General features: G+C 39.0%; 1 protein-coding gene and 1 pseudogene across 1 annotated transcript; both read left to right on the top strand.

Moving 5' to 3' along the window:
- Positions 1 to 709: 709 nt before the first annotated feature.
- On the top strand, positions 710 to 18,695 carry LOC138058143 (beta-1,4-N-acetylgalactosaminyltransferase 3-like). The gene is made up of 4 exons (XM_068904026.1): positions 710 to 1,788; positions 15,224 to 15,743; positions 16,501 to 16,645; positions 18,547 to 18,695. The coding sequence occupies exons 1-4, from the start codon at positions 710 to 712 to the stop codon at positions 18,693 to 18,695; spliced, it is 1,893 nt and encodes a 630-aa protein (XP_068760127.1).
- LOC138057515 (uncharacterized) lies at positions 4,300 to 5,722 on the top strand (annotated as a pseudogene).
- Positions 18,696 to 27,384: the final 8,689 nt, after the last annotated feature.

The raw sequence follows: 27,384 nt of genomic DNA on the forward strand, positions 1-27,384 counted from the left end.
AATGGGATTCTAAAACGTGGACTGGATTTCGAAGACAAGCGCATTCGTATAAAACTACTTTTAAAAGCTGATTTGTAAAGCATGGCTTTCCAAACTGATTGGGGTTTAAACAGATGTCGGTCGACAAACAATTCACATTAAATATCAGAGCATTTACCATAGTAATGAAGCAAAAGGGAAACTTCGATGACATTGGAACACATTGCTGTGGTTCACCACAGAATACAAGGGAGCACATAATTTTAATTTATATCATAACCGAAGTTATTCTCGCATTTTGATTGGTTCTTCCCTATGATCTATTAGAGGACAGACGCACGGTTGACGTCACCATCAACTTTTATGCGAATAAAGTTTAATTCTGTATTATTTAAAACAAATAGATTCCATGTTGCCGTGCGTCTGTTCAGTAATAGATCACAGAAGACGTCAAAATGTGGTAAGAACATCAGTGAAACACTCGGCTATCACCTCGAGTGCCACGTTTTTGTTCTTACCACATTTGACGTCATCTGTGATCTATTACTGAACAGACGCACTGCAACATGGAATCTATTCGTTAAAAGGATCATTTTTGTATGAATTTCGTTTCACGTTTTTGCATCAAAAATCTTTTGTATCTTGTAGGATTATTCATATCCCTACCTTAAGACGAGTTTATTTGTTTCCTACTTTCAGACTAGTTTTATGAACATAACCAATCGACTTCATGGTTTCTAGGAAACTACACAGAGGCATCTTTGTGGTTGGCCCTCTCTACGTTTGTATAGTGTTTATTGGATTTTCAGCGTTCATTTTTATTCGTGATCGACCTCCCAAGGAATTGTTTGTGGAAAAATCAATGAAACGCGATGTTATCGAGGCTGACACCGTTGCCGATATCAATTTTGATAGCTCTATTCGCATTTCTGATAATCTGAATTTGCACGTTTGGAGGGATTTATGTGGACGTGACGTGGATCGTGTGCGTGAAACACCATTATTTCCACACCATCCCAATGAGAGATTATTTTTAAGAAACTTTGACACTTCACGCAAGGAAAACAGTTATGGCCAGAGAATTTTCGGTTTCATTGCACCCAACGTGACCGGTCTTTACGAATTTGCTATTTCATCGGACGATACGTCGGAACTGTGGCTTAGTTTTGACGAAAAGCCCAGTAATCTTCGTCTCATAGCTAGTGTTTTTTCTTCCCGTAAAAGCGCGTGGTCTAACGACGCTGTATTTACAAAATACCCAACGCAACATACGCGAAACATAACGATGGTGGCTAACAAAAAATACTTCGTGGAAGTTCTACATAAACAAGGCTATGGAAGGGGACATGTTCAAGTTTACTGGAAAAAACCAGGATTTCTAAAACTTGAACGCATCACTGAGCAGTATTTGTATACGTATTACGATGACAGAAAATCGAATGGAAGTGGGTTTGTGGAGCAAGACCTTGAGAGGATGAACACGTGGAATCCCAGTCATACCAAACAGAAAAAATACAAATACAGTAATCTTCGTGCAAAATTCAATTACACATCACTCCCTCTTTTCAACAGAACTCTACTGACAGGAGTTTTACCAACCTGTGATTACAAACCTAGTTATATTGTGGAGACAACTTTAAAACGCTTCGATGGAGTTCTGCTTGTTAACTTTTCTTCCGTGTTCCCAAATGACAACACCTATCTGCACCGACCGAAACTTACATGGTCACAAGGTAACAGGTTGATTGATAATCAAGCTGTGAATGAGGTCGTGGACACATTTATGGCCATATTGCAACTCCGTCAAAGGTAAATATTATGCAGGACTCGTGGAATGCCTTACTTAGACAACATTAGAGAATGCGGCAGATCTTGTCATTAGTGTCGCCACCAATGGCCCATTAAAAAAAAAAAAAAAGAAAAATAGAATGTTCTGTCCCCTTAAAGGGAGCCTCCACTAAAAACAACAAAATAACTTTAAACCACAAAACATAATGTTTACAATTAAAATTGCTCAAAGTTTTTTCCATTGAAAGCGTTTGTATTCAAGAAAAATATATTTCAAAAACGCTTGTTTTGGCTTTTAAATTTCAGGGGCGCCGCTAAATTGAATAACTGTGACGTGTCGTGGTTGCCTTATTGTTTCAGAAAAAGTTTGAACAATTTCAATTGTTAACATTATGTTCTGTGGTTTGAAGTTATTTTGTTATTTTAGTGGAGGTTCCCTTTAACGGTTGGACTACCCTGTGTTCATGTCCATCTACTAAAGAAATAACTACCACAGTTAAAAAACTAGTGCTGCATTCATTGATCAATAGTTGGAGCAAATTGCGAAGGGCTAACGCTCCAGAGGATAACTCACAAACCTCATTTGCCGTTTACCAACTCCAGCTCCAAATGTCAGCTGTTCTATCTTGCGTACGTTGGTTATTTTACTTTTAGAGGGGGTTTCAATTGAGTTTTGTGAAAAAAAATACTAATTACTTCGACCCATCACGGCAAGCGCAAATGAAGCCATTCATATTAATAGCAATTCCATGTGCCATAACTTGCTCAAAGCGCGGAAAAAATCGCGCGTATGCAAGTGGCGATGGGTTATAGGTGTCTGTTGCTGAACACCATCTACAGGCAAACCACAGAATCGACTGGGACTCTGCTACATGTGTTACCTACAGTACTAACTACTACCAACAGATCGTAATGGAAAGCTGGTTCACTAACTTAGAAGAGACACCTATCAACCGATGCCTACAACTTCCCGCATCCTACAAACGACTCATCGACGACATCAACAGACAAACAACACACTGATTTACTCTCACAGTACTGCCCAACGTATTCTGCGATACACGTACAGACCTTAGCCTATAGACGGATTGAAACGCACCTATCACTGTTTAGTCTTCCCAGCCAATTACATCTAGGCTCTACTTACAGTCGACCAATAACATCACGAATAAGTTGACCAATGATATCTACGACCGGAGTTCTTATAGTATCTACTGACGTTACACAAACTCTGAAGATGACTTCCGCTCAGGTTGTCAAAACGCCAACCAGTGTCATCTCAAACAGTCCTTCTCAGGACTACTCTCACCCGGACGATCGTACTTTACTTAACTATGTAGTAGTAATGTAAGGCACGATAAGGCTCGAGTGCATTACAGTTTTCATGCATTCCTACTCTGTGCTTTATGCCAATTATTTTATGGTAATATAAGGATTTAGCCAAGCCTAAAAGCGGAGCTCGCTGGTCATTTATTCTTACTGCCTGTAGGGTTAGAGGAAATAAAAGGTTTCGAATTGTCCGCGTTTTGATGTTTCCGGTTGCTGCGTTAATAATTAAATCATTTTCTTTGCTTTCTTCTATAGAAAAATTCATTGCCTATCTAGTGAATTCCTCGATAAATTTTACGCTAAAAACTGATATCTTGAATCACGAAGCGATGAGTACGATATCGGTTTTTCGAGTGAAATTTACTTTGGAATTCACCAGTTAGGCAATGAATTTTTCTTGAGCCGCATGAATTTTAAAAGAAAACAAGCACACCCTCAGCGAACGAATGGAAAAGGATACGCTATTTTAGAGTTAACTGTTAATAGCCAGCGAAAAAGAATCACGCTAAAATTAGAAGCCATAAAAAAAATGTTGTCAGTTGAAGGTCAAAGAAGAGTATTACTATTGCACTTTATTCCACTTTATCTCTGAAAGCGAGGTCATTCACATTTTGATTATTTCGTTGAAACACGCCAGCTTGGCTTGAAACAAGAATCGGCAAAATACGGCAATGCAATCAAGAAAGGACGAACTTCAAACAAGATCCGCTCCAACACTTAAATGACGTTTAGGTGCTTTAAAGAAACTTCTGAAAACACAAGTTAGTGAAATCTCCCCTTAATTTTACGAGAACTCATTGCGTGTTCATAACATAAGGGCAAAATTTTCTTGTCACTGTCGAGGCACATCGAAAACCAGTTGAAAACACCCAAATTGTTCGATCCCATTAAATAAAAAGTTGATTTGTTTGTTTGTTTTGTTCTACATGTCCAAAAGAGTACAGATGATTGTTATTTACTTCTATTTGAAAATGAAAATTCGACTTTCATTCCTGAAGAAAGGAAAAACCGATTAAACCACTTTTTGAAAATAATGCCCGTTTCAAACGCTGTGCTAAAGTCGTGCCGAACTAAATTCAATTTGGCTCGACTGTGGCACGACATTGGCACGACTTGGTTTCAAATTCACTTTACTGGGCCCTTTAGTGGGCGTTTACAAAAGGGACGATATTACGAATTAGCGGTATAACGGATAAATCCAAAATGGCGGACGGTGTTCCTGATGGAGAATTTGACGAACGTTTGCGTACTTTTATGTTTTTTAAACAAGCCCAGGCTGCAAGGAGAGCGAGGCGACGATTGCAGCAGGCACTATCAACCCATGCCATTGCTAGAAGAAGAAGATTAGTGATCCTGGTGTGCTGTTTGATCACTATCTTGTTGACATCTACAGAAGTTAAGCAAGTGCATTACGATCATGTCTTCGACTACACAGAAATTTAGGATGGTGGGATACGGTCTGGAGGACATATTCGGACGCAAGGTTTAAGAAGACCTTTAGAATTTCAAAAGCTACATTCCACTACATTCTGAACAAAATTAGTTGTGATTACAACGACAAATCGTTGCAGAAATTCCGATTTCTCCTGAGTGTAGGCTAGGTATCTGCCTATACCGTCTTGGGAGAGGAGATTATTATTATACCATCTCAGAAATGACTGGCTTTGGACTATCCACTGTCTCAACAATCGTGCAGGAAGTTTGTGAGGCAATCGTGAAAAACCTTTGGGCTGAGAGTGTCACCCATCATTTTCCAAAGGATGAGGCTGAGTTCAAAGGGAAAATGCTGGATTTTGAGGAACTGTGGCAATTCCCATGCTGTTGGGGTGATGTAGATGGCTGCCACATACCGATTAAGTGCCCTAAAGGTGGAGCAGAGGCCAGGAAGGAGTATTATAATTTTTAAAACTTTTATTCTATTGTTTTAATGGCACTAGTAGATGCAAAGTACCGTTTTATGTGGGGAAGTTGTGGTTTCCCAGGAAATTCTCACGACTCAATTATATTCCAATCAATCAGTTTGTGGGAAAAAGTGCAACAAGGAACAGTAATTCCAAATATTGGGAAAATTATCGATGGAGTACGTGTATCTCCAGTTATAGTGGGGGACTCAGCATTTCAGTTTTCGACATGGTTAATGAAACCATATACAAATGCAATCCTTTCCCAAGAACAAAGGTATTTTAATTATCGTCTAAGTAGGGCTGGAATGGTAACTGAAGGTGCCTATGGGCAGCTGAAGGGTCGATGGAGGATCCTGTTAAGAAAGTGTGAAAATAGCCCAGAGTATTTGAAAACAATGACACTTGCATGTATGGTCCTCCATAATATTTGTCTAGACACGATTTCATGTAAGCTGGATGTAACCCTTGATCCAACCACAGGAGAAAGAAGGGACAGAGATACCATTAGGGCTCTGTTGCGTATGTGTCAGTGTCCTCCACTAAGAGACACCAATCATCAAGCTGATTTGATAAGAAAGAAACTAACTAAGAAATGCTGGGATGAAAAACAAGGACATGGAGTTTGTTGGTGTATTTTTCCAGTAGTGAGCTGCATATTTTTCAGATATGTTTATAATGTCTATAAAAGCATGTTACCAAAATTCAACTGTTGTGTTGTATAATAATTTTAAAATTATTGGTATCTCTATGGGTCTGTACCAGAGTGCGAATTACAAATGAAAAAACTGAAAGGTAAAGCTGCTTACTATAATTTAGTTAGTACTTTTTTTATGGTTTTAGTAGTTTTTGCGTGGTACAGAAAGGTTTTCTAGGGTTCCCCCCAACAGCAAACAACGATAATATGTTTACAAATTACATTTTAATTCGTTTTTAATCATATCAAAAGTCAACATTTGGATAGGATATAATTATCTATGGGTAGCTGAAATAGTAGAGCAAACAAACAGTAAATCTGTGTAATGATCTGTTTAACCTTATAAATAGATGTGTTTCACTACTTTCACCTATTTCCATAATAAATGATGTTTCGTTAAGTTTTTCTAAAGTTTCCTTTTTAAATTTTAAAACACAACAGAAATTAATTATCAGTAATGAAAATTATCTACAATCAAATTAACAATGGACCAAGTTGATATCCCTCAATGTTGTTCCAATTCAGATAGATTCAAGGTTAATTGTTTTTAAGGTCATGAAATATACAATTTCTATTGAACCAGGGCAAAGAAAAAAAATGCTCAAGGTTGTAGTCTAGACATGTAAATTAGAACACCTTGTTAACCTACTTTGGTCTACACTCCACATTAACAGCATTCAGTGAAAAGTAGACAATTTGTTAACCCCAGTCAATGTATGCTGTTTTGAAACAAAGTAATATTTTCAAACTAGATTTTTCTTTAAAGGTCTATTATCAACTCCAGGGAGGGGTAGGGAAGACTACTCAGAGAAAAAATAACTGATGTTGATCAGCACTAACAGCTAAAGCCATTACACCTAACCTCGAAAACCTCACCTGTACCCTAAGAAAAATACTGTGCATTACACATCATCAATTTGTTTACAAAAATTGCTGTTTCAATAAAACCTAACCAAAATGTTTAAAACTTTAAAAAGTGGCCAATTTAGGAAAACATACTGGAACATGATGATCTATATCTCTCCATCACTTTTATCTACAAGTCCCCACCCCCTTTAATATCAACATGAGAGCAAAAAATGTTCAACTTAAGATGAAAACTGCATTAACATGGACTCTGCCAAAAAGGTGCTTTAAATCAGATGGTTTTATGCTCTTTACTAACTATGATATCAACCATATCGTTCAGATAACTTTCCTTCCATGTTGCTTTCCGTCCTTTCTTCCCTTTTTTTCCACTGCTCTTCGATCTCGCATTTCCCGCCTCTTTTTCGTCTTCACCCAACGATTCGCTATCGTCTTCGACTTCAGAGTTTGTAAACTCAACAGGTGATGACCGGTTTGAGCTTATGTCTACATCTGTTGCTTCATCCGGATCAAGTGAGCAAGAATCTTCCTCAGCTACTAAAACATTCCGTGGTAGAACAGGCAGAGTTCTCCGAAATGCCGCCATATTTTTACACTCGTATCCAGGAACCCCAGGAACCCTTTCTACGCGCATGCGTCACACCCACAAGAAACCGATTTGTCCACTTTTATAATGTAGTTATAATTCATTTATTTAGTTCGACACGGCAATAGCACGCCGTTTGAAACCATGCTGTGCCAAAGTCGGGTAGCACGACAGAGCTTGCCGTGCTACACGGCAGAGTCGAACTTAATTCTTAAATGGTTTCAAACGCCGTGCTACAGCCGTGCCAAAGTCGAACTTAAATAATGAATTCAGTTCGGCGCGACTTTAGCACGGCGTTTCAAACGGGCCTAACAAACAATTTAGTACCGAAAGAAAGAATTTGTGGAGTAAATTCTTCCATTAAGTATGAGCAATTACTGGTATTCTGTTTTGTCGTTGTCTTCTCTTTCGCTCTCCTTTCGTTTCTGTTCTACTCATAGGTCCTCCAGGCATCATGTAACCTTATCGGAGCTTCTATAGATATGCCAAAAATTGCAGTACAGAGAAAAAAGCAGCTCTAAGCAAATTTTAAATAAACACTCAGCTTTAAGTTTATATCCCTCCAATGCTTGACTTGAATAACTGCGTAGCCGCCAGTGTGGACCACAGCTATCATGATATGTCAAACTGGATTGAAACCAGCGAAAAATGCAGAAAGAAAACATTTTCCGAACCGTTTTCCACCTGAACACGAAAAGCGTTGACTGTGTAAGAACTATAGTTGACGTAGTATAGCCGTGTAGCCGCGTCGAGCCACAGAAAGCACGTGAAAATTGAAACCTCGTTTATGTTTAGGTGAGTTAACCTGGGTTAAGGCTGCAATCCCATCGAAAACCATCATCGGTCCACTTAAAAGAAAATCAGCTGACCTCGGTGAACTCTAAGCTTGAGCCCGCGTTAGGGTCACGTTATACTAGACAGCGGATGCCTTGCTTCGACAGATGTGAATTGATCAAAACATTGATGTCCAATATCAAAGATGTATGCTGTAAACTAGCATGATACACTGGCATACATGGAGGGGTGGACGGACGTCCGTACGGACGATCGATGACGTCATGGCTATAAAAGCAAAATTTCTCCCAAGGATTGGTTACCATATTTGTCTCAAGAAGTTCCAACGACTCCAACCAAAATAACTCGCGACGGCTTATTCCTTGACAATTTACAAACCATATAGTTGAAAAATATGAAAACGAAATCTTTTATAGCAAAGAAAATTAACATAATTGCGAAAGCGCCCGTGCGCTACAGCTACAGTTCATTCGCACGGGCGAATCGGGCGAAATTAATTGACAACAATTTTAGGCTTCAGTTTTCCGCGATAAAATGGGACAATCGTGCCGCTATTAATGAAGCCATAAGTTCAAAGCGACGCGTGGTCTGTGACTTCATAGGGGTAATTTTGCTCTTAGCCATAACGATAGTAGTTGGCACACCACTTTCTTGTGTTGCTTTGAGATAGGCCACTGCTCCGTAGGCCTTCTTGCTGGAATCTCCGAAAACGTGTAAATTGGCTCCGCTCCATCCTGATGGAGGGTATGATCTGGGAATTTGGATAAGCGAGACGGTTTCCAACTCCTCAAACCATGTCCACCAATGAAATTAAGCTCCTCTGGCAATTGCCTGTCCCAGCTAACCTTCTGTTTCCACAATTCTTGTAACATAATTTTGGCTCTCACTGTGAATGGCTCAAGTAATCCAAGTGGGTCAAACGGCTTTACAGCAATACTCAAAACGCTTTTCTTTGTGAGCTGATCATGTAGCGCTTTAGTCTCTGACATGGCTTTCATTAAAGGGAAACTGATTGTGTCGGCATTTGAATCCCACTCCAGGCCCAGAACCTTCGGCTTGTCGGTAGGGATGGTATTTTCAGCGACCAATTTTTCCTTTAGTTTACTTGAGTTAGTGGTCCACTGCCTGAGGTTCATTCCTGCACTAGCCGAGAGCTGTCGAGAATTACGGTAATAGTGCTCTGCGTCGTCAACGTTACTAGCTCCAGAGAGGACATTGTCCACGTACATGGAGTTCTTCAGGTCCTTTGCGACCCAATCATCCTTTTTTTTTTTGCCTACGTGATGCCTTAGAGTTGCTCGAAGGAGAAATGGTGAGAGAAATGCTCCAAACAACACTCGACGAAATCTGTAGGATTAAATATTCGTTTCTGCATCCATTGGTTCTTGAAGGTTCTTAATCGATAAGAATCCTGTTGCATCCCGGTCGACTTCACTTATTTCAACTTGAAGAAAGGCCTTTTCGATTTCTGCTGTCATGGCTATCTAAGGAACTCGTAATTTCATCAACAACGCACTCAGGTCTGGTGGAAGTGACGGTCTAACGTGGAGACAATCCTTTAGACTGGGAGAATCAGATGGTTGTGATTCTTTCTTCTTTAATAATAGGGTGATTAGGGATATAGAGCAAAGTTCCAGTGTGACGGTAAGGGTTTTCCACCTTTTCAGTGAACCCTTTTTAGACTGGCTGTGTGTGATTTGATCATAATTCACGAGCTGCTCTGGATTCCTTCCCAGACGACCCACTAATGCACGCAGTCTCTTCTTGCAAAGTCCCAGATTAGACGGCAATGGCGGCCTATCTTGTTTCCATGGCAACTGGACTGAAAACCTTCCTCCTTGTTCGTTGAAGCTCAGTGATTCGTTAAAATGTCTGAGCACTTCATCTTCAACGTTGAGCGAGTCAACGATCTCGAGTGAATGTAACTCCCAGAATCGAGGAAGGATTTCGTTTAGCGTTTCATTTTCTTGAGCAGGTATGACTTCGATTCTGTAACAATGCGTTTCAATAATTTCTTTTGGCAATCCAGCTTGGATCAGTGGTCCTTATTCATAGCCATGGGCCCATCTCCCTTGATTATCTCTCTAGTTACTAACGACCCATAATAATCGTTACCAATGATGATGTCTATCTCCAGAGGCCCTCTCGTCCTCACTGGATCTGCTAAACGACGCTCTTGTAGACAAGGGAAATTAAGATCATCATCCGAAAGATGTGCAGATATAAGAGGTGAGATTACTGGGGACACCAAGGCATTAATGATAATTTCTTCTCCGTCAGCCATGAGGCAGACTCTGACCATTTCGAAGTCTGCCTTGGTCCTCTTGTCATGACCAAACGTGCTCATCAGTAACTCCTCTCTCTTGAACGGTTGAGCTGCAATCTTGTTGGCCAAGTCTTGACAGATAAACGTGCGCTGTGATCCACGGTCAAATAGTAGGCGTGCTTGTCAACTTCTCGAACCTGCGGCAATGTCCACAAGTGCTGACTGTAGTAAGATGGTATCTTGAGAAGTATGCGTCGAGCCAACAAGTGTAGACTCGTCTGGGATGGTTGAATCATCTTTCTCAGGATTTCTCGTGCTTGTATTGCTTGTATTTTCTTCGGCTGGATCTGTTCCAGAAGATTTATGTCCGTCAATTCCAGTTGATTTACACAACCCCAAGTGATGTTTTCCATTGCACCGCAAACAACGCCTCTTCGAGTAGCAGGACTTTGACATATAACCTTTCTTAAAGCACCTGAAACATCTTTTCTGGTCGCGGAGAAATTCGAGTCTGGTCAATTGTTGGGACGATCTTACAAGAGTCCGAGGGGTGGGGCCCATCACAAAACGTACCCTCATTCTTGGCATTCTCTCTTCTCAAGGCACCAAAGAACAAAGCACCAGCTGTAGGAAACTTGATTTGAAAGGAGGAGTTAGTACTGACATTTCTTTATCAGATTTCCCTAGACTGCTCTTCTCCCTTGTCTCCGTCTCATGCCAAAGTTGCTTTCTGAGGTCATCCAAGGTCCACGTCATTTCATCATGACCTCTCAACATAATACGCCTCACTTCTTCGGGTAATTTCTTCATTACGATAGGGATGAGCAAGTCTCCATAAGATTCTGGATAAACATCTAGCGATTCCAATCCATGTATGTATCCTTCACACGCGTCATAAAGGGACCTCAGTTTCTTTTTTTTACAACGATTGCAAAAACTCTCGCGCACTCATTGGCTAATTTTTATTGTCAATAAGCAGACAGACACATAAATTTATAATTTATGCGATAATGACGCCATATTGCTCGCGCCAGATTGACGTTTCTTGCACTTTTTTCTCGCTTTCTTCTCGTGTTTTGACTTAATATTGACCCCTCTGCCTTTTGTTATTGTAAAAAACAAATTGATGTTAGTTTTTAATGTGTCTGTCCTGTTATTGATCATGAATTTCGTCATAACATTGTCAAAGTAGTCTACGGATCCACTCGGCGATACACAGCTACTTTGACAATGTTATGACGCAATTCATGACCAATAACAGAACAGACGCATTATAAACTGACATCAATTTGTTAAACATCGTTTGTCGCAGACGGAATTTTAAGTAAAGCTTCTGCCAATTGTGAGACGTCTTAGCAAAGATGAATTAACTGGTCCCCACTAGTTAATGTTTACAAAAACTCAAATAAAAAAATTGCAAAAGGACAAAACTACACAAGTCGGCAGTGATATTAAAATATCAAAAGCTCAAATATGTAAGCTGTTAAACAGGGCGGTAGTCTTTGGAGTAGTTTGCTCTCTCTTGGAACAAAACTACTTTCAATGGCCGGAAAGGTTCTAAATCCATTAGCAACAGAAGCCTTATTAGGAGCTTCAGGTATGAATGCAGTCGATAAAATGTTTGGAAGTGGAAATCAAACAGGAGGCTGTTTAGTTCAACCTGATAAAATAGCTGAGTTGATTAAACATAAGAATCTTTCAACAAAAAGAGAGAGAAACAGGATATTTTAACAACTTTACAAAAAGGTGAGCCTTAAGTAATGAGACTAACACAAAAAGAGCATTCAGGTAGGCTCGATTTCCAGCCGTTTTGGGCGCCGGCGTTCCTTGGGAGGATGAAAGCGAGCCCAGCAATCAGGATGCTTTCTCGGAAACCTTTTGGGAAGCATAGCTGCGTCTTTGTTAATGAATGTGTTTACAGGTAAAGGACTGTCAATAGCTCCAACATCAATATCAAATAGAGGTGGAAGAGGCTTAAATGTATCACCCAAACCAAAATTGATGATGCCACATAAATCACCTCCTTTTTACAGCACTTAGCCAAATAATGTTGGCATGCAAATAAATTTCAAAAGAACGAAAAAGGGAAAAGGGTTGCTCCTAGGTAAAAACAGCCCATTCAATGAAATACCAATATTGAAGGAGCAATACTGTAAAACTTTGAAATAAAACCTCGCAGCAATATTGATCTTCAAAATTGGTGTGATTATCTCAATATTAAAATAAAAGGCATTTTAGTCGAAATGAACATATGCCAAAAAAACGTAGTCCGTGCATAATCAACCTTGATTCCTATGAAAACACAGGAACGCATTGGTTAGTATGTGCACCATTTCATGAAAATAAAGACTTTACGGTATTTCGATTCATTTGGTATGCATTAGAGCGAGTTTCAAGCGAGTGTCGTGAAACCAAAATCAAAGTAATTACTTTGGCCAATCACAAAGTAATCCAGTAAACCAATCAAAACTCGAAGTAATTACACGTAGCCGACACAAAGCGCGGGAACACCCGCGAGCCACGATTGGTTTTGGTTTCACTTCTGAATGGTTGAAAAAGTGGCGCGAGAACTTTGAACCAATCACTAAGTGAAGTAATACAAAGCCAAAACAATTCGCTAATTACTTTCGATACTCAATTGAAAATCGCTCTATCCAAAGGAATATGAAAACAGAGCGAAGGGTGATGAAATGAAAGTGATTTACAATACAATTCAAACCAAAATCTTTTTAATGTTTTTATGTGGGTATTATATTTTTTACATCGATAGTTTCTTGGACAGATACTTCGTATAACGAATCGTTTATTGAAAATTATTTCAAAAATATCTAATTTATAATATATAATGGATAATATACATTTTGTTAAAGATACAGGAAAAACTTCAAATGTTCCTGGTAGTATGCAAGTAGTTACTACTAAAAATGGTAGGAAAATGGTTTAAGGCTCGTTGTTCCGTTTGTAACAACATGAAAACCAAATTAGTTCCAAGAAACTTTACTATAAACTAATACAGCCATCACAAGATGGTGGGAAATTAAATTATGTAGCTGGTGAAATTGGAGATGTTTTATTCAAAGGAGCGTTTAAGGAACTTTGTAATCTGGAAGGATTAGGTGATTCACGAGCTATTAAATCTGAATTTGCTAAAAAAAAAGATAAAAGAAATGACTGATAAATATCTAGGCGAAGCACTAGAAAGTATCACCTGTGTTTTATCAAAAAAGTTAAATCCTCTTCATAAAGGTAGTGGTTTTGACATTCAAGAACAGCTTGCTAAACTTGGTGAGCTTCATTTAAGAACACCTGCAGGCAAATCATTGCTGTCCTTGGACAAAACTAGAAGACATATTAGATTAAAATTATCCTAAAATTAGAAATCCAATCAGCTCTTTGGACTCCATATGTCAAGAGCAAGACATAAACTACTCAAAAGCAAAAAATAACTGCCAGATTAGCACGTGCACAGAGCAGATGATTTAATGATCAAGCGGATTAGTGAAATACCATATGATCAGCGAGCATGGTTTAGTACACCAGTAAGAAACATTATGCAAATAAAACGAAAGCTAGGATTAGGTGAATCTGTCAAACCGTTAATTTCTTTCATTCCTTTCATTGATTCATTCCTCACGGGAAAGTTAGAACCCACAAATGACCAAATCCCAATGTCAGTGGCTTCATAGCTCAGTTGCTTAGAGTGTCGCAACGGTATCGTGAGGTCACGGGTTCAAACCCCGTTTACGTCCTGCATTTTTCAGCCTTCGCTACGCAATTGCTAAAAATTGCTTCCATAACTGTGAGGATCATAGCCTTACTTGAGAAAACTCAATTCAGCAAAACAATTGATAGGATTTTGCCGATACGGTTTTACTGTTTGTGCTAATCACAGGGATTCTAATAAGCACTCTTGCCAATTCACTTTTAAAAAACTACAAAAAGAGTTTCTGACTAAGTCTCCTGTTGAGATAAAAGGCATAAGAATAAATAAAATCTAATTTTATATATACATATAATAGAATATAGTAGTAGGCTACTATATTTAAATACTTGAAATAAAAAATACATACAAACTATTGTAGGTCTTAAATAGGAAAAATTAACAAAGGAATATATTTTACAGGTAAAGGAATAAACAATAGGATAAAAGGTATAGTAAAAACGTTATAAAAGAGTGCTAATTTGAAGGCAACTGTCCATTGAGAGAGCATTGCACTTGTGAGAAAAAATAAAAATAATAATGAAAACGAATTGAATTGTTAATTATATCTTATTCTCTTCTCACTTAACAAAGGCCTCACTTAAAGTCTCACTTATGTTCGAATCTTTCGTTCTGACATTGCCCATTTATTTTGCCGTCGCTGCTGCCATTCCTCCAATACTTTTCTGCCACATTTAGTGTTGTATTGTGTTGCTCTCGGAGTGCCTTCCAACACAAAACTGATCTCTCCTTTTTTACCCTTTGGAGAGCAAAACCGACCAGCCATGTTTCTGCTACAAAAGCTCTATGAAAATTAATTGCCTTATTCAGTGCTGAGTATTTCCAAACTCCTATGGGACAGCTCCACGCCCACCTGATTAACATGACAAACACATTCTATTGTTTCATTTCACAAGTAGATCTCCCGCTTATAATTTATCTATTACAAAATATTCCTACCAAGTTTGGACTAGTTGACTCTTTTTTGGACTAGTTAATCACTGGAAACCAGATTGACATGTGAATGACGTCATCACATGTCACCTCCCTTCCTTGGTACTAAATCATCTCTAACAGAACACACACACAAGGTACCTTCGGGTCATCAATATTCAAGAAAAAAACGTACAAAAATGGCAATGGAGCGATTAACCCCCGATAACTTATTTTATACTCAGCTGTTTATTAATTACAGCATGACCTGAAGAATCCGGAAGTTAATGGATATTGAAAAACAAATTGCAAGAGATAGTAATAATTTGAATGTATTTCAAAACTTTTCTTGCTAACATTGGATGTCTTTTTTTTCTGACAGACGTTACTATTTAGAAAGAATCATAAACATTGAACAGAAGTCAGATCCTGAGAAGGGAAATCGTTATCTCCTTGAACTTCAACTAGGCCTGTATGGATCAGACCTAAGTTTTCGACTTACAGATTATATCTTTGTTCCAAATGAAGAGAAGGAGCTTTGTTTTCCCATAGGAAGGCAATGGGAGAGCTCTGCAACAGTCTATTTTGTACTGCCTGTGAAGAATCAAGGAAAATGGGTACATCATTTCGCTTCTCAGCTGATCAATACGTCCAAAGAAACTAGTGATTTAAAGTTCCATGTTATTATTATTGATTTTGAGAGTCAAGACGTTGACATTGAAAGAGTGTTTGATGCTTGGCCATTAAAGGAACGCTACACATTGATCAACATGACGGGACCTTTTTACAAAACATTGGCTATACAGAAAGGTGTTGAAGCTGTTCCAAATGAAAATGATTTAGTTTTTCTATTTGATCTTCATATTGATGTTCCTATTGGACTTCTGGATAGTATCAGAAAGGTGAGTTTTCTTAAAACGAGTCTAGTTTGCCCGGTATTCTGAAACGGGTGCAATTTCTTCTTACTACCTTGCATGATACAAGTCGTGTTGTATGCATCTGCCTAAAGAGTTTCTTACAGCACTTGTAGATGAATTATCACGGTAGTTCGTTTTGATAGTCCAACTGTTGCGGACAATTTGTCTCAATGGATGATGCATCCTTATTCCTGTATTTTTTTAAAGACAAATTATCAGACGAACTACAGTGGAACCTACATGCAAGGGATACCCTCGGGACAAGGGCAGGTGTATCCTGAATATAGGTTGGATTGGATACAAAGATAAGTATGAAAATTTCTCAGGGACCAAATTGTGTGTCCCCTGAATGGAGGTGTCCCCTAAATAGAGGTGTCCCAAAGGAGAAGTTCCACTGTATGTCAATTTGCCCAAGTTCATCCCAGACGGGTTATATGTCTCTAGGATAAATTCACCGACTCAGGAGAACCTCTTAGCATTTTAAAGTATACAGTGGAACCTCTCCTTTGGGACACCTCCATTCAGGGGACGCAGAAAATATTAATGGTCATACTAATCCTTGTATCCAACCCATTATCTATTCAGGGGACACCTGCCCAGGTCCCAAAGGTATCCCTTGAAAGGAGGTTCCACTGTGCTATGAAATCCTGCATCAGTTATCGTAGACACAATCTGTGTTTAATGCCCAGAGTTTGCACAATGAAAATATTGTTTCCAATAATTTGTTTCTTTTTTTATACAGCACACCATTAAAGGCAAGATGGCTTATGCTCCAACAGTGGGGCGGCTTGAGTGTGGCGTTTTTCCAAATGATCCCAAAGGATTTTGGGAACAAGGTGGTTATGGGATTTTAAGTGTATTCAAAACAGATTGGAATACATTTGGAGGTATTATTATCATGTTCAGTACAATTCCCCATTTCAGAAATTTAGTTGGGTTGATCACAGGATCCCCAAGCTCACTACATGAAAACTTACTTCACTTTTTAGCGGTGTTCTGTTACGAAGCGTCAAAAACAACGGTTTTGTCTCAAATGGCGTAGAATGTAATGTTTTGTGAATAAAATTGGCTAACTTTTTCGCCGCTATGTAACTTTGTTGTTTGCCGGCGTCGCAGACCGTTTTAAAGCGTTTTGGGCGAGTTAGCACTAATTTGGTGTTCCATTGCTAAGGCCATCCCAATGAAATGTTTTGTTTCCTATCGCCCGACCGACCCATTTTTCTCGAAAAGTAAAAGAAAAAAAAATCTCAGATTCACTAGTCAAAGAAGCAAGCACACAATCTTGTGTTATTAAGAACAATTGGTGTGACTTTAATTACCATCGATATATATATACTACGTTTTTAAAGGCTGTTTAGACATTTGGTAGTCGTGTTAATTTACATCTTTTACCATCTGATTATAAATCTGACAGATTAAAAGTGAGATTTATTATGCAAAAGAAACTGAATGAATGTTTTCTTGGAAAAGAATATTTCGTCAACACAACTTTTTTTATGAAACAGTAACTTTCAAAAAGTCTTGCGTGACAGTTTCAATCTTATTATGGGGTCGACTGAAAGTTTAGTTTTAACACAGAGTTGCATTCAAGGCTTGTCCTTCCTCTTCTTTCCGACGGCTGCTGTTACCGTTTTCGGTCCGGCTTGGCGGCTTGGCGCTTATTGTAACCAGGCTTTCTTCCTTAGCACCACCGCCTTCTGTGGAACCCAGACCCCTTCAAGTGTTCATTATTTTTTTTTGCCAGCCCGACCCACCATCACAAGAGACGGGGCGATGGGAAAAGAAACATTTTATTGGAAAGGCTCCAGAAAAGACTTCTCTTAGCGCTAGGTCGTCGAAAACGCTTCAAAACAGTCTGACAGGGCGGCAAATTTTATTCACAAAACAATACATTTTATGCCGTTCGAAACCAAGCTGTTGAGTTCCCATACAAAGCTTTGTTTTTGACGCTTCGCAACACAACACCGTTAGAAAGTGAAGCACGTTTTCATGTAGTGAGCTTGGGAAATTAGATTGTGATACATTTTTTTCCTTTTCATTACTATCCTGAAACATCTAATTTTTTCGATACTAGATTATCCTTCATTTTTTCAACAAGGTAATTAAATAAGGCAATCAACTTAACATAAGTTTCTCTTAAGTCACATGCATGGGTAACGAAGAAAACACTCAGTAATAAAAACGTGTGAGTTTGTAATGTGGAAGCTGTGAAGTATAACTTGCAATTTACATGACTGTGAGAGGTTTTTGGAGATTTTGTCGCAAAAATCATTTGGCAACATGATGGTTATTGAAGTTTAAGTGTATTCAAAACAGATTGGAATACATTTCAAGGTATGTTTTCCCATTCAAAATACATACTTTGAAGTGTGTTCCAATCTGTCTTGAATACAGTTAAAACTCTATAACCATCGTGTTGCCAAATGATTTTCGCGACAATATCCCCCCAAAACCACTCACGGTCATGGGTGTACCACGCATACTTCCATAGTAAAAGCCCCTAAAAATGTTGACATGTTAAATTCTCTAGCGTTAGGCAGAGTAAAAGACATAAGTGGTGTTTCAGGGGTTAAAGGATTAAGTTGTATATGACTGTGTGCTACCGTGACCCTGTCCAAATGCCATATTACTTAAAACAACCTGCATATTATGAGGATATTAATGTGCGAAAGTAAATATCCTGGACTTATTGTATATCCAGTGTTGTACAAATTCCTACCTCCCGAATATGGAATTTCAATGTAACATCTTAGTTTTCTCTTTTCAATCTTTTCATTTTAAAATATAGGAATGAACGTTAAAGAATTCACTACCAAGTGGGGAGGTGAGAACTGGGATTTGGTTGATCGTGTTCTCTCAGCTGGACTGGAAATTGAACGACTCAAACAGCCTGGTCTGTTTTATTTCTATCATTCACGTAAGGGCATGTGGCAGTAGACTGTGATCAATTGTTGATTCTTAAAGGGAACCTCGAATCCGACAAAAAAAAGGAAATCTAACATCTACAGTCGAGTTTGTTAATTTTTTTTTCAAAGAAAGCGTTTGTGTCACTGCAGGATAATTTAAAAGTGGAGGAAAAATGTTAGACAAAGTAAAAAAAGTGTCATTGTTAGAAGGACTTGTTAGAAGGACTAGGATTCCAAAAAAAAAAAGAACCCTAAGATATCCATGTGCAAAGCCATCAATAGCCTTGCGTGTAGGGTATGGAACCTAGAAATAAGTAAAAGCCCTTATAACCCTTTCAGCCCCGATAGTGCCAAATGGCACTTATAGATTTTACTCTGTCTAACGCCAGACGATTTTACTCGTCAATGGGGAGCCCCTCGGGGCTTAAAGGGTTAAGCTAACAGCGTGAAAAAACTATGTCCCCGTTTAACTCTTTCAGCCCCGATAGTGCCAAATGGCACTTATAGATTTTACTCTGTCTAACGCCAGACGATTTTACTCGTCAATGGGGAACCCCTCGGGGCTTAAAGGGATAAAGGTCCGATGGACACTCAGTACTTGATAATTAACAATTAGACGGGCTACGGGTCAATAGCCCATGAGGCGAAGCCTCACCCAACTAGTCGGACAGAAAAGGCAATAATAAAGTTAGCAAATGCAAGTTGAAAATATATTTATTTGAGAATAAAAAGAAACAAAGCGTCACGCTTTTCGCCACTTGAGGACTATTGGACTATTACTAATAGTCCTCTAGTAGCGTAGCCAATCAAAATGCAGCATTTGCATTAGTCCACTAGTTGGGTGATACCAACTAGAAATAGATGTTGAATATTCCAAATTTTAAGTCCACCTCCAGTCAGCGCACTGAGCAAGTTTCTTTTAGACTTTAAAACGCCATGCTCCTTGCCTTATTGCTATCAGAATACATCATGGGAACATATACAAATATGGAAATGTCAACAGATGAAATGAAATACATGGATATTACGACACGCACCTTCCACAATGGAGTGACTGCATTTTGCAATGTAAATTGGACCTTTCAAAGAAGGAGTACTAGCTTAATGTGAAATATATGCAGTTCTACAATGCATTCTAACGTTATTTTGAAGTATCTTTATTTCAAATTTGCTTCGATGGTACTGGTATAATACTTAAGAGCATTAAGGGAAGTATTTGCTAAAGTTCAACCCTAATTGCTGGCTTTCACCCGCGTGATTAAAGTACATGTTTTGTTGTTGTTGTTGTTGTTGTTGTTTGTTTTCATGGAAATAAAAGGAAACGTTTGCACAAAAATAGAGCTTAATTTGCGAAGGACTAGTTGGGAGAAAAAAATGTGGCGTCAAGTGAAAGTGGACAATAACAATACATCTTAAAGAAATGTGTATTTGAGGTGCTGGTTATGTGTTGTGTTTACATCGATTTAATTGTTATTTCTTGTTTACATTTTTAAGTAAAGTTGATTCATTATTGTTTTTCAATGGTGAGAGCGTTGGATTTTACCCACGGTACTCAGAGGTCTACTCATTAAGTGGATTTGACTTTAGTGGTCGAGAATCCACTAGCCATTTCCTCTTTCCAGGCAAAACTACGTTCTATGCCTTTTTCTCCCCTATAAATTGTAAGCAAAAGAAAAAATAGAAGCAATCAACAATTGCAGAAAGTGGTTATGGGCAAAATCCCATAGCCTCATTTATTTAAAAATACTGTTCAATCAAATCCTTGATATAAAGTTTGGCCCAGTAATGGTTAGAGCACTGAAAACGCCATAAATGCAATCTAATTATATATAAAAGGGGAGCGGCTGGGACAAGGGGCAGACGAGGGATGAAAAAATACATCTTTAACCACGCTCAAGATGAAACGAGGTGACGCTAACGTGGGAGCCTGGTCACATGGTAAGCACAAGTATCCTAAATGGTATTGACTATAATCCAAATAAATGCCACCCCAAGTCCCAGGCCCCCTAAGAAATAAAAGCACACAATGGGAAGAGGAAGAATAAAAATCCTATTTGCAAGCAAATATTTCCTGTGTTATTTAATTTTTCACTTTTTTAGATCAGCCGCATAAGCTTTAAACACAATCATGCATATATAATTTTCTTACAATACTTTACAAAACATTCTGTGTTCATATTGTAATCAATCTTAAATACAATTGCACCTGATTATCACAATTATGCTGTACTTTGTGATACACCATTATATCTCCACCATTCCGGGCCGTGATAGATTATTTCGAAGAAAATTTGAGACTTCTCTTGAGATAGAATTTTCGGTTTGCCTCACTTAATATGACTGGTCAATTTTATCGGACAACTTTTCAGAATTGTGGCTTCAATATTTTCCACGAGAAGCCCAGTAATCTCCTTGTGACAGACTTAATAATTTGTTTAGACCCTAACAGAGTGCTCTTGAGGACTATTTTATTTGCGCATTGGCAGGAAGCCTGTACAAAGGCAAATAAATATTTGTAGTTCCTAAATTGGACTACTTAATGATCTCAAATGTGTAGTTGGCATATTCATTCTCAAAGTTTAAGTTCAATGTTGGATCAAACTGACTTCACCAATCAGGTAAGTGAGACGGAATTGCAGAATACCCAACAACTTAATTGCATAAAAATGGCGTGTATTGTTACTTGCCTTGTTCTTAGAACGGTGCCGCTACAAAAGCACAGTTGTGGTCGGGTATTCTACAGTTACCCGGTCAAAGATTCAAACATTTGACAATCGTCAAAGACTGAACTAAAGACTCATAAAGTAGCCTAATTACCATCTGCAGAGGGCATGTATTTGGCGACACGTCAGTGAGGACGTATCTACCGTCCTTACCGTGTAGGGTTAGGGTAAGACAAGTGGCTAACTTCTTGGTTGATAAAAGCGAACGTAAAATCACTGACCAAAAACAACTACCTTGCGAAATTTTCACGGTTGTAAGTAAGTGAACATAACTTTGGGACTTCCCACTCAAGTTTTATACGTAAATAGATGTCCTTTGAACACGTCTTGTATTAATTATTACAAGAAGTTTTGATTTTGATTTTTTTTCCCGAAAGTTGTGTAAAGAGAAATTCAAAAGGTTAATTTAATGCGTATTAATGAACACCCACCCCGCGTGGTTTTGAAGTATGACCGGTGTCATTGGTTCAGACTATTTGACTCCTTGATCTTTTTTTAACCAATGAAATGAAAGAATTTGGCAGCGGGCGCAAAATTCGTGCCTTTTTCTCGTTATGCACGTTCACAATTTTTTCCCTTTTGCATGATAAGCAGACGGGCGAGCCATCGTTTTTGGCCTATGAATTTGAGAGAACTGCTTTTTTGGCTGAAAGAAACATTCGCAAAGAACTTAAAAAGTACAAGTAGTGCAAGAAGAAGGGTTTCATTCTAAGGACTTAATTAAGTTGCTTCACGGTGAGAAATTCTCGAGTATTTGTTTGCCCTTACTGGTTGACATTCGACTGGCCAAGTTAATTCAATTGTGTCAAAATGAGTGTTGATATTTTCATGTATTTTTGTGAACAAGGAGAAGCCTCTAATTACTGACAAGAAGCAAGACTACTTTAAAGTGTTGAAAGTTGAGGATAAAGCCACTGTTACACGCGGAAACTTGTGTGCAACGGCGCTGCGAAAGTTTCAGAAGGCGTTGCACCGTGTAACACTAGTTCCATGGCCTTGGCCGGTTTCTGATTGGCTTACCCAGCGTAGCGTAGCAAAACCGAGCGAGACCAGTTTCACGAAGTGGTGCTACACGGTGAAACTCTTGTTTTTATTACCGTGAAACTCTTGTGAAACTCTTGTTTTTATTACTGGGTAGGTACTTGGTATCTCTTTTTCTATTGTTTCAATTTTTTTTAAACAAGGTATAAAACATTCAGTAATTATACAATTACCCTAACCTAACCCTAACGCTAATCCAAACCCTGAAGGTTTTACCGTGTTTAGATAATTTTGTGCAATAGATAACCACTAAATGACAAAATACACCAATTACCTACTACCCACCACTGTGATCGTTGCGACCGTTTCAGATGTAGAAAGCAGTTCTACAGTTCGTGAAAATTGTCTCGCAACGACAGTTGAAAAACGTTTCACGAAACCGACCATGTTACACGGTGCAAAGCCTTTTGAAACTTGTTTCGCAGCGCCGTTGCACACAAGTTTCAGCCAAAAGTTTCAACGTGTAACAGCAGCTTTAATTATGTTTTTTGGGGATTTCTTAAAGTTTTTTACGTTTAATGGTGTATCAAAAATTGATTTTGGAGTTATGTTTTATTCAGATTGAAAAACGTGTTTTCTCTGCGTTTTACCCAGGTACTCGTTGGCCCGGTCCACACGTATCCGAATATTTTTTAATCCACAACTTCTTCTTTGCGTATTTGCGTTCCGTCCACACATATCCGACAAGCGAGTTTGCAACTTTCTTAATCCGCTCTCCAGAGTCGGAAAGTCTTCAATCCAGTTTAATCCAGACAAATATAAATATGATTTGCAAGAGAGAAACAAGTATTTGAACTAGTTAAAGTTGGTGGAAAAATCTAGAAATAGTAACAAGAGCAAAATTATGAGGTTTAACCGGCTCAAGTGACTTATCATGGAACGAACATATAAATGAAATAATAAAGACATCATCAAAAAGGTTATATTTGTGGTTCTACTAAAAAGGGCTGAGGTACCCTGTGAAGATCTGAGGCTGTTTTACACTACATGTATAAGAACCGTATTGGACTATGCCGGAGGCGTCCCGTAGCTATCCAAAGCTAGTATGCTCTCATTGGTCATTTGGAAAACTGGATCCGACTACATCACGTGGTCACACGTTTGACCCCCAACGAACTGAACATTGAACTTAATTTATCCTGGTAAAAGACCGGTCAGTCAATCAACAAAGGTTGATAGACTGGTATAATCGGTGACCAGCACACAAGAATAGATAAAATATTAACATGAAAAACAGCGGTTTACAAATAATTGGAGAAATATAACAAAATGAACTACGCATTGCTCTTACAAATATGATTGGCCCTATCCATGTTCATCAAGTAAGTAAATGTTCTGCCTTTAAAATGTGCAAGTGTTCGTAGCTCACGTATCTCTCTTGGCAGTTTGTTCCAGGCACTCGCAGCCGTGAACTTAAATGAAGTCTGACCACATCTGGTCTTAACTAGTGGTAGATCTAATAATGTCGGGTCTCTGAGAGATCGACAACGTATTTGTGATCGTTTTACTAAGTAGCCTGTCAATTGCTTAGGGCAGTTAATATTGTTAATAGTCTTGTACACATACTGTAACTTAATGACAAGGCGTCTACTATAAAGTGATAATAAAAACAATTTAGCGCGGATCTTTTGAGTACACGTCTTCTGGTCAGCATGTAATATTATTCGCATTGCCCGATTTTGTAGGCGTTCTCCTTGCTGCATTCCCCCCATTCGACACAACCATAATCTAGCAAAAGTAACACAGTCTGTTTGTAGATTCTGAGCAAATATTGCGATTGAGAAACGACGAAATTCTGTTCAGCAGTTTCAATTTTTTGGGATATACCCTGGATTGTACATAGGTTACATGTTTGCTCCAGGTCAGACAGTGGTCGATGTAGATTCCTAAGTACTTAAAGTAATCACATTGTTTCATTGGTTTTCTGTCGAGAACAATCTGTAACGGTCGAGTGTTATTAACAGTGTGCTCGGATCCAATCAACATTGCCTCGCATTTCTTGTGGTTACTGATTAACCCGTTCTCATTCCACCAGGAAACAGTACTAGCTAGGTCTTTGTTGACAAGAGTTTCTGCAACACTGACGTCTTTCGCACTGGCGTGGATTTCCTTGTCGTCGGCGTAAAGTACCACTTCGCTCTCCGTGCAGGTGTCGGTGATGCCGTTAATGTGGATTTTGAATAGAGTGGGTCCAAGGACTGAACCCTGCGGGACTCCTTGCGTGATTAAACGATGCTCGGAATCAGCACTTGCATATGACACGAATTGGTTTCTTCCCTGTAAATGGCTCTTAAACCATTCAAGTTCGTTGTCACTTACTCCGCGTTTTGACAGTTTCCTGATCCAGGTAGCATGTTCAATAACGTCAAAATCATTTCTTAGGTCTAAGAAGGTACAGACAACTTTTTCGCCCTTGTCGATGGCGAGTTTCCAAGAGTCGACAGCAATAATAAGTGCGACTGTGGTGGACGAGTACCTAGCATACGCAAATTGATGATCACCAATGAGGCCAATGTCAGCTGCAAATCGCTGCAGATCATTGTTAGCAAACGATTCTTTCACTTTTGAGATACAGGGAAGTATTGAGATTGGTCTGTAGTTATCACGTTCGGTCTGGAACCCACCTTTAATTAAGGGAGTCACTCTAGCCGCTTTCCAAATGGACGAAAGGCGGCCGCATTGGAAGGATGCGTTGAATAAATTAGCTACAACGTTACTGATGTAAGGTGCAGCAGTCCTAATGACTTTAGCTGGAATAGAGTCTGCACCTGTGGCCTTCAAAATATCCATAGTTCGCAGAACCTTGAAAACGTCGTTTTCACTCACGGCATGAAATTTAAAGCTGTGGTTGCAAATAGATGAAAGACCATCCTGTTGTAGGTCCACTGGGCTGCCATGGGATTGCCGACTGGCTAACAGCGAGGAAGCAATTGTTGTGAAATACTCGTTTAGAAAATTTGCAATGTCATGTTTGTCGATTAGCTCTTTACCATCCACTACTATCTTGTCGATCTCGTAGCGGTTGTTCTTAGAGGGCAAGACTTGACGTAGAGTATCCCAAAAGGCTTTGGGATTGCCTCGGTTTTCTTCGAGCATGTTTCTGAAGTAATTTCTCCTGGCCTTTCTGTTCATTGCGGTGACTTTGTTACGAAGGAGGTTGTATTCGTCCCAATCCGAAGACAATCGGGATGTGTTAGCCCTTTTGTGTACTTGGTCGCGTGTTCTCATAAGTTTGAGAACAGTGCTGTCAAGCCAAGGGTGCGTCTGTTTTCGAATGCGTTTCTTCTTTAATGAGAAATGATGGTCAAACAGGGTTTTCATCAGCGATTCCCATGCTGAACACATGTCCTCCACATCGGTGAAAGAATCAATCAGGCTCAACGGAGCTTGCTTCAGATCAGCTATGAAATCATTTATTTTTTTGACGTTCCAAGGGCGCGTTGTTATGGTCCGATGTTTGTTCGGGCAACTTGAGTCGCTAAGCCGTGCATAATTCCATAGATGGGATAATGGGTCCCTAAACTTTAAGCCTATGTTAATTACCCCTGCCTTCTTAAACAAAATGGTTGTTGAAGATATTAACACATCAATGAGGGTGCTTGTTGTAGAAGTCACACGAGTTGGTTCATTTATCTATTGTTCAAGTTCATTGGCCATGATAAATTCCAGCAGCCTACCGTTTGCCTTGACGTGGTATTTATGTCACAGTTGAGATCACCAATTACAATGACTTCTAATTTATTCTTGGTTGCAAGCCTCATAACATCGTCCAGATAGTCGAAAACCTCAAGGGATTCATCTGGAGCCCTGTATACACATACGATTATATAATTCACTTTTCTAAGTTAAATTTGTATCCAAATGACTTCAAAATCGTCCTCTAAATCCCTTCTCACAGTGTGTTTCGTATACAGGGCGACTCCTCATCCCTTGCGATTATTTTTCCGGTCAAGGCGATGCACAGAATAACCCGGTAAATCAATTTTAGAGTCCGATATGGAGTTGTCCAACCATGTCTCCGTAATGCCGATAAATAAAGACGAATGTCTTGAAAAGTTAGCCTCAGTTCGTCGATATGAGCCATAATGCTTCTACAATTGAATGGGCCAGCCAAGGTTCGCGGTCGGCTCCTCCTGTGCTTAATAAAGACCTTTTGAAGACCTTTTTTGTAAGCCAATCGCTCACAAATGCTACATCTCTTCCTTTAAACTCTTCCATCTCGTCCAAACACGTGTTTTGTTGCTTTTAGCGACTTCGGCGCCCGGAAAAAAAATCATTTCAAACCTGACACTTCCGGTTCAATTTTCCCCAGCCCACGCAGGCAAAGGTCAAATTCCCCACTCCCCGAGCACACAAAATAGTCAAATGCAAGAGATTTTCCCAGGGAGGGGGATTTGATCGGCGCATTAGCTTTGACAAACGTTTCTCTCAAAAATTTTCAACGCTTTACTTTCGCATAATCTTTTAAACTCTGAAATTATTCATGTGTCTTTTCCGCCGCTTGCCTCAAAGTTGCGGTAGAACTTGTACGTCGGTCGCGCTTTTATTGCAGGAGGGAAAAAACTTATTTTTGATCAGTTAAAAGATAATTGAAGTACTTTTTACAAGAACGTGCACATTTCCTATTACATTAAAGCTGGTTAAACTTCCCTCTCTTATTTTTACCCGTTTTTTAGTGATGATTGATTCAGCTGCTAATACCTACAGTCTATATACCATAGCAGTCACACGGAACCAGTTCGGTTTTATTTTTTTGTTGATAGGATATCCGTTTCCTTTTAGTGGCGATACAAGGGTTCAAAGTCGGCCAAAATCCCATACATTTACGGTAATTTTAGCCATGTTTGCCTTCCAGTCAAGATGGACAGATCTTTTTGACGAATTCATTTATTGCGCGCTTTTTTCCCAATTCTAGTAGTGAAAGCAAACTCAAACAACTGGTTTCTTCATAGCGCA

This window comes from Montipora capricornis, chromosome 7 (genome assembly GCF_036669925.1).
Source record: "Montipora capricornis isolate CH-2021 chromosome 7, ASM3666992v2, whole genome shotgun sequence".
NCBI lineage: Eukaryota > Metazoa > Cnidaria > Anthozoa > Scleractinia > Acroporidae > Montipora > Montipora capricornis.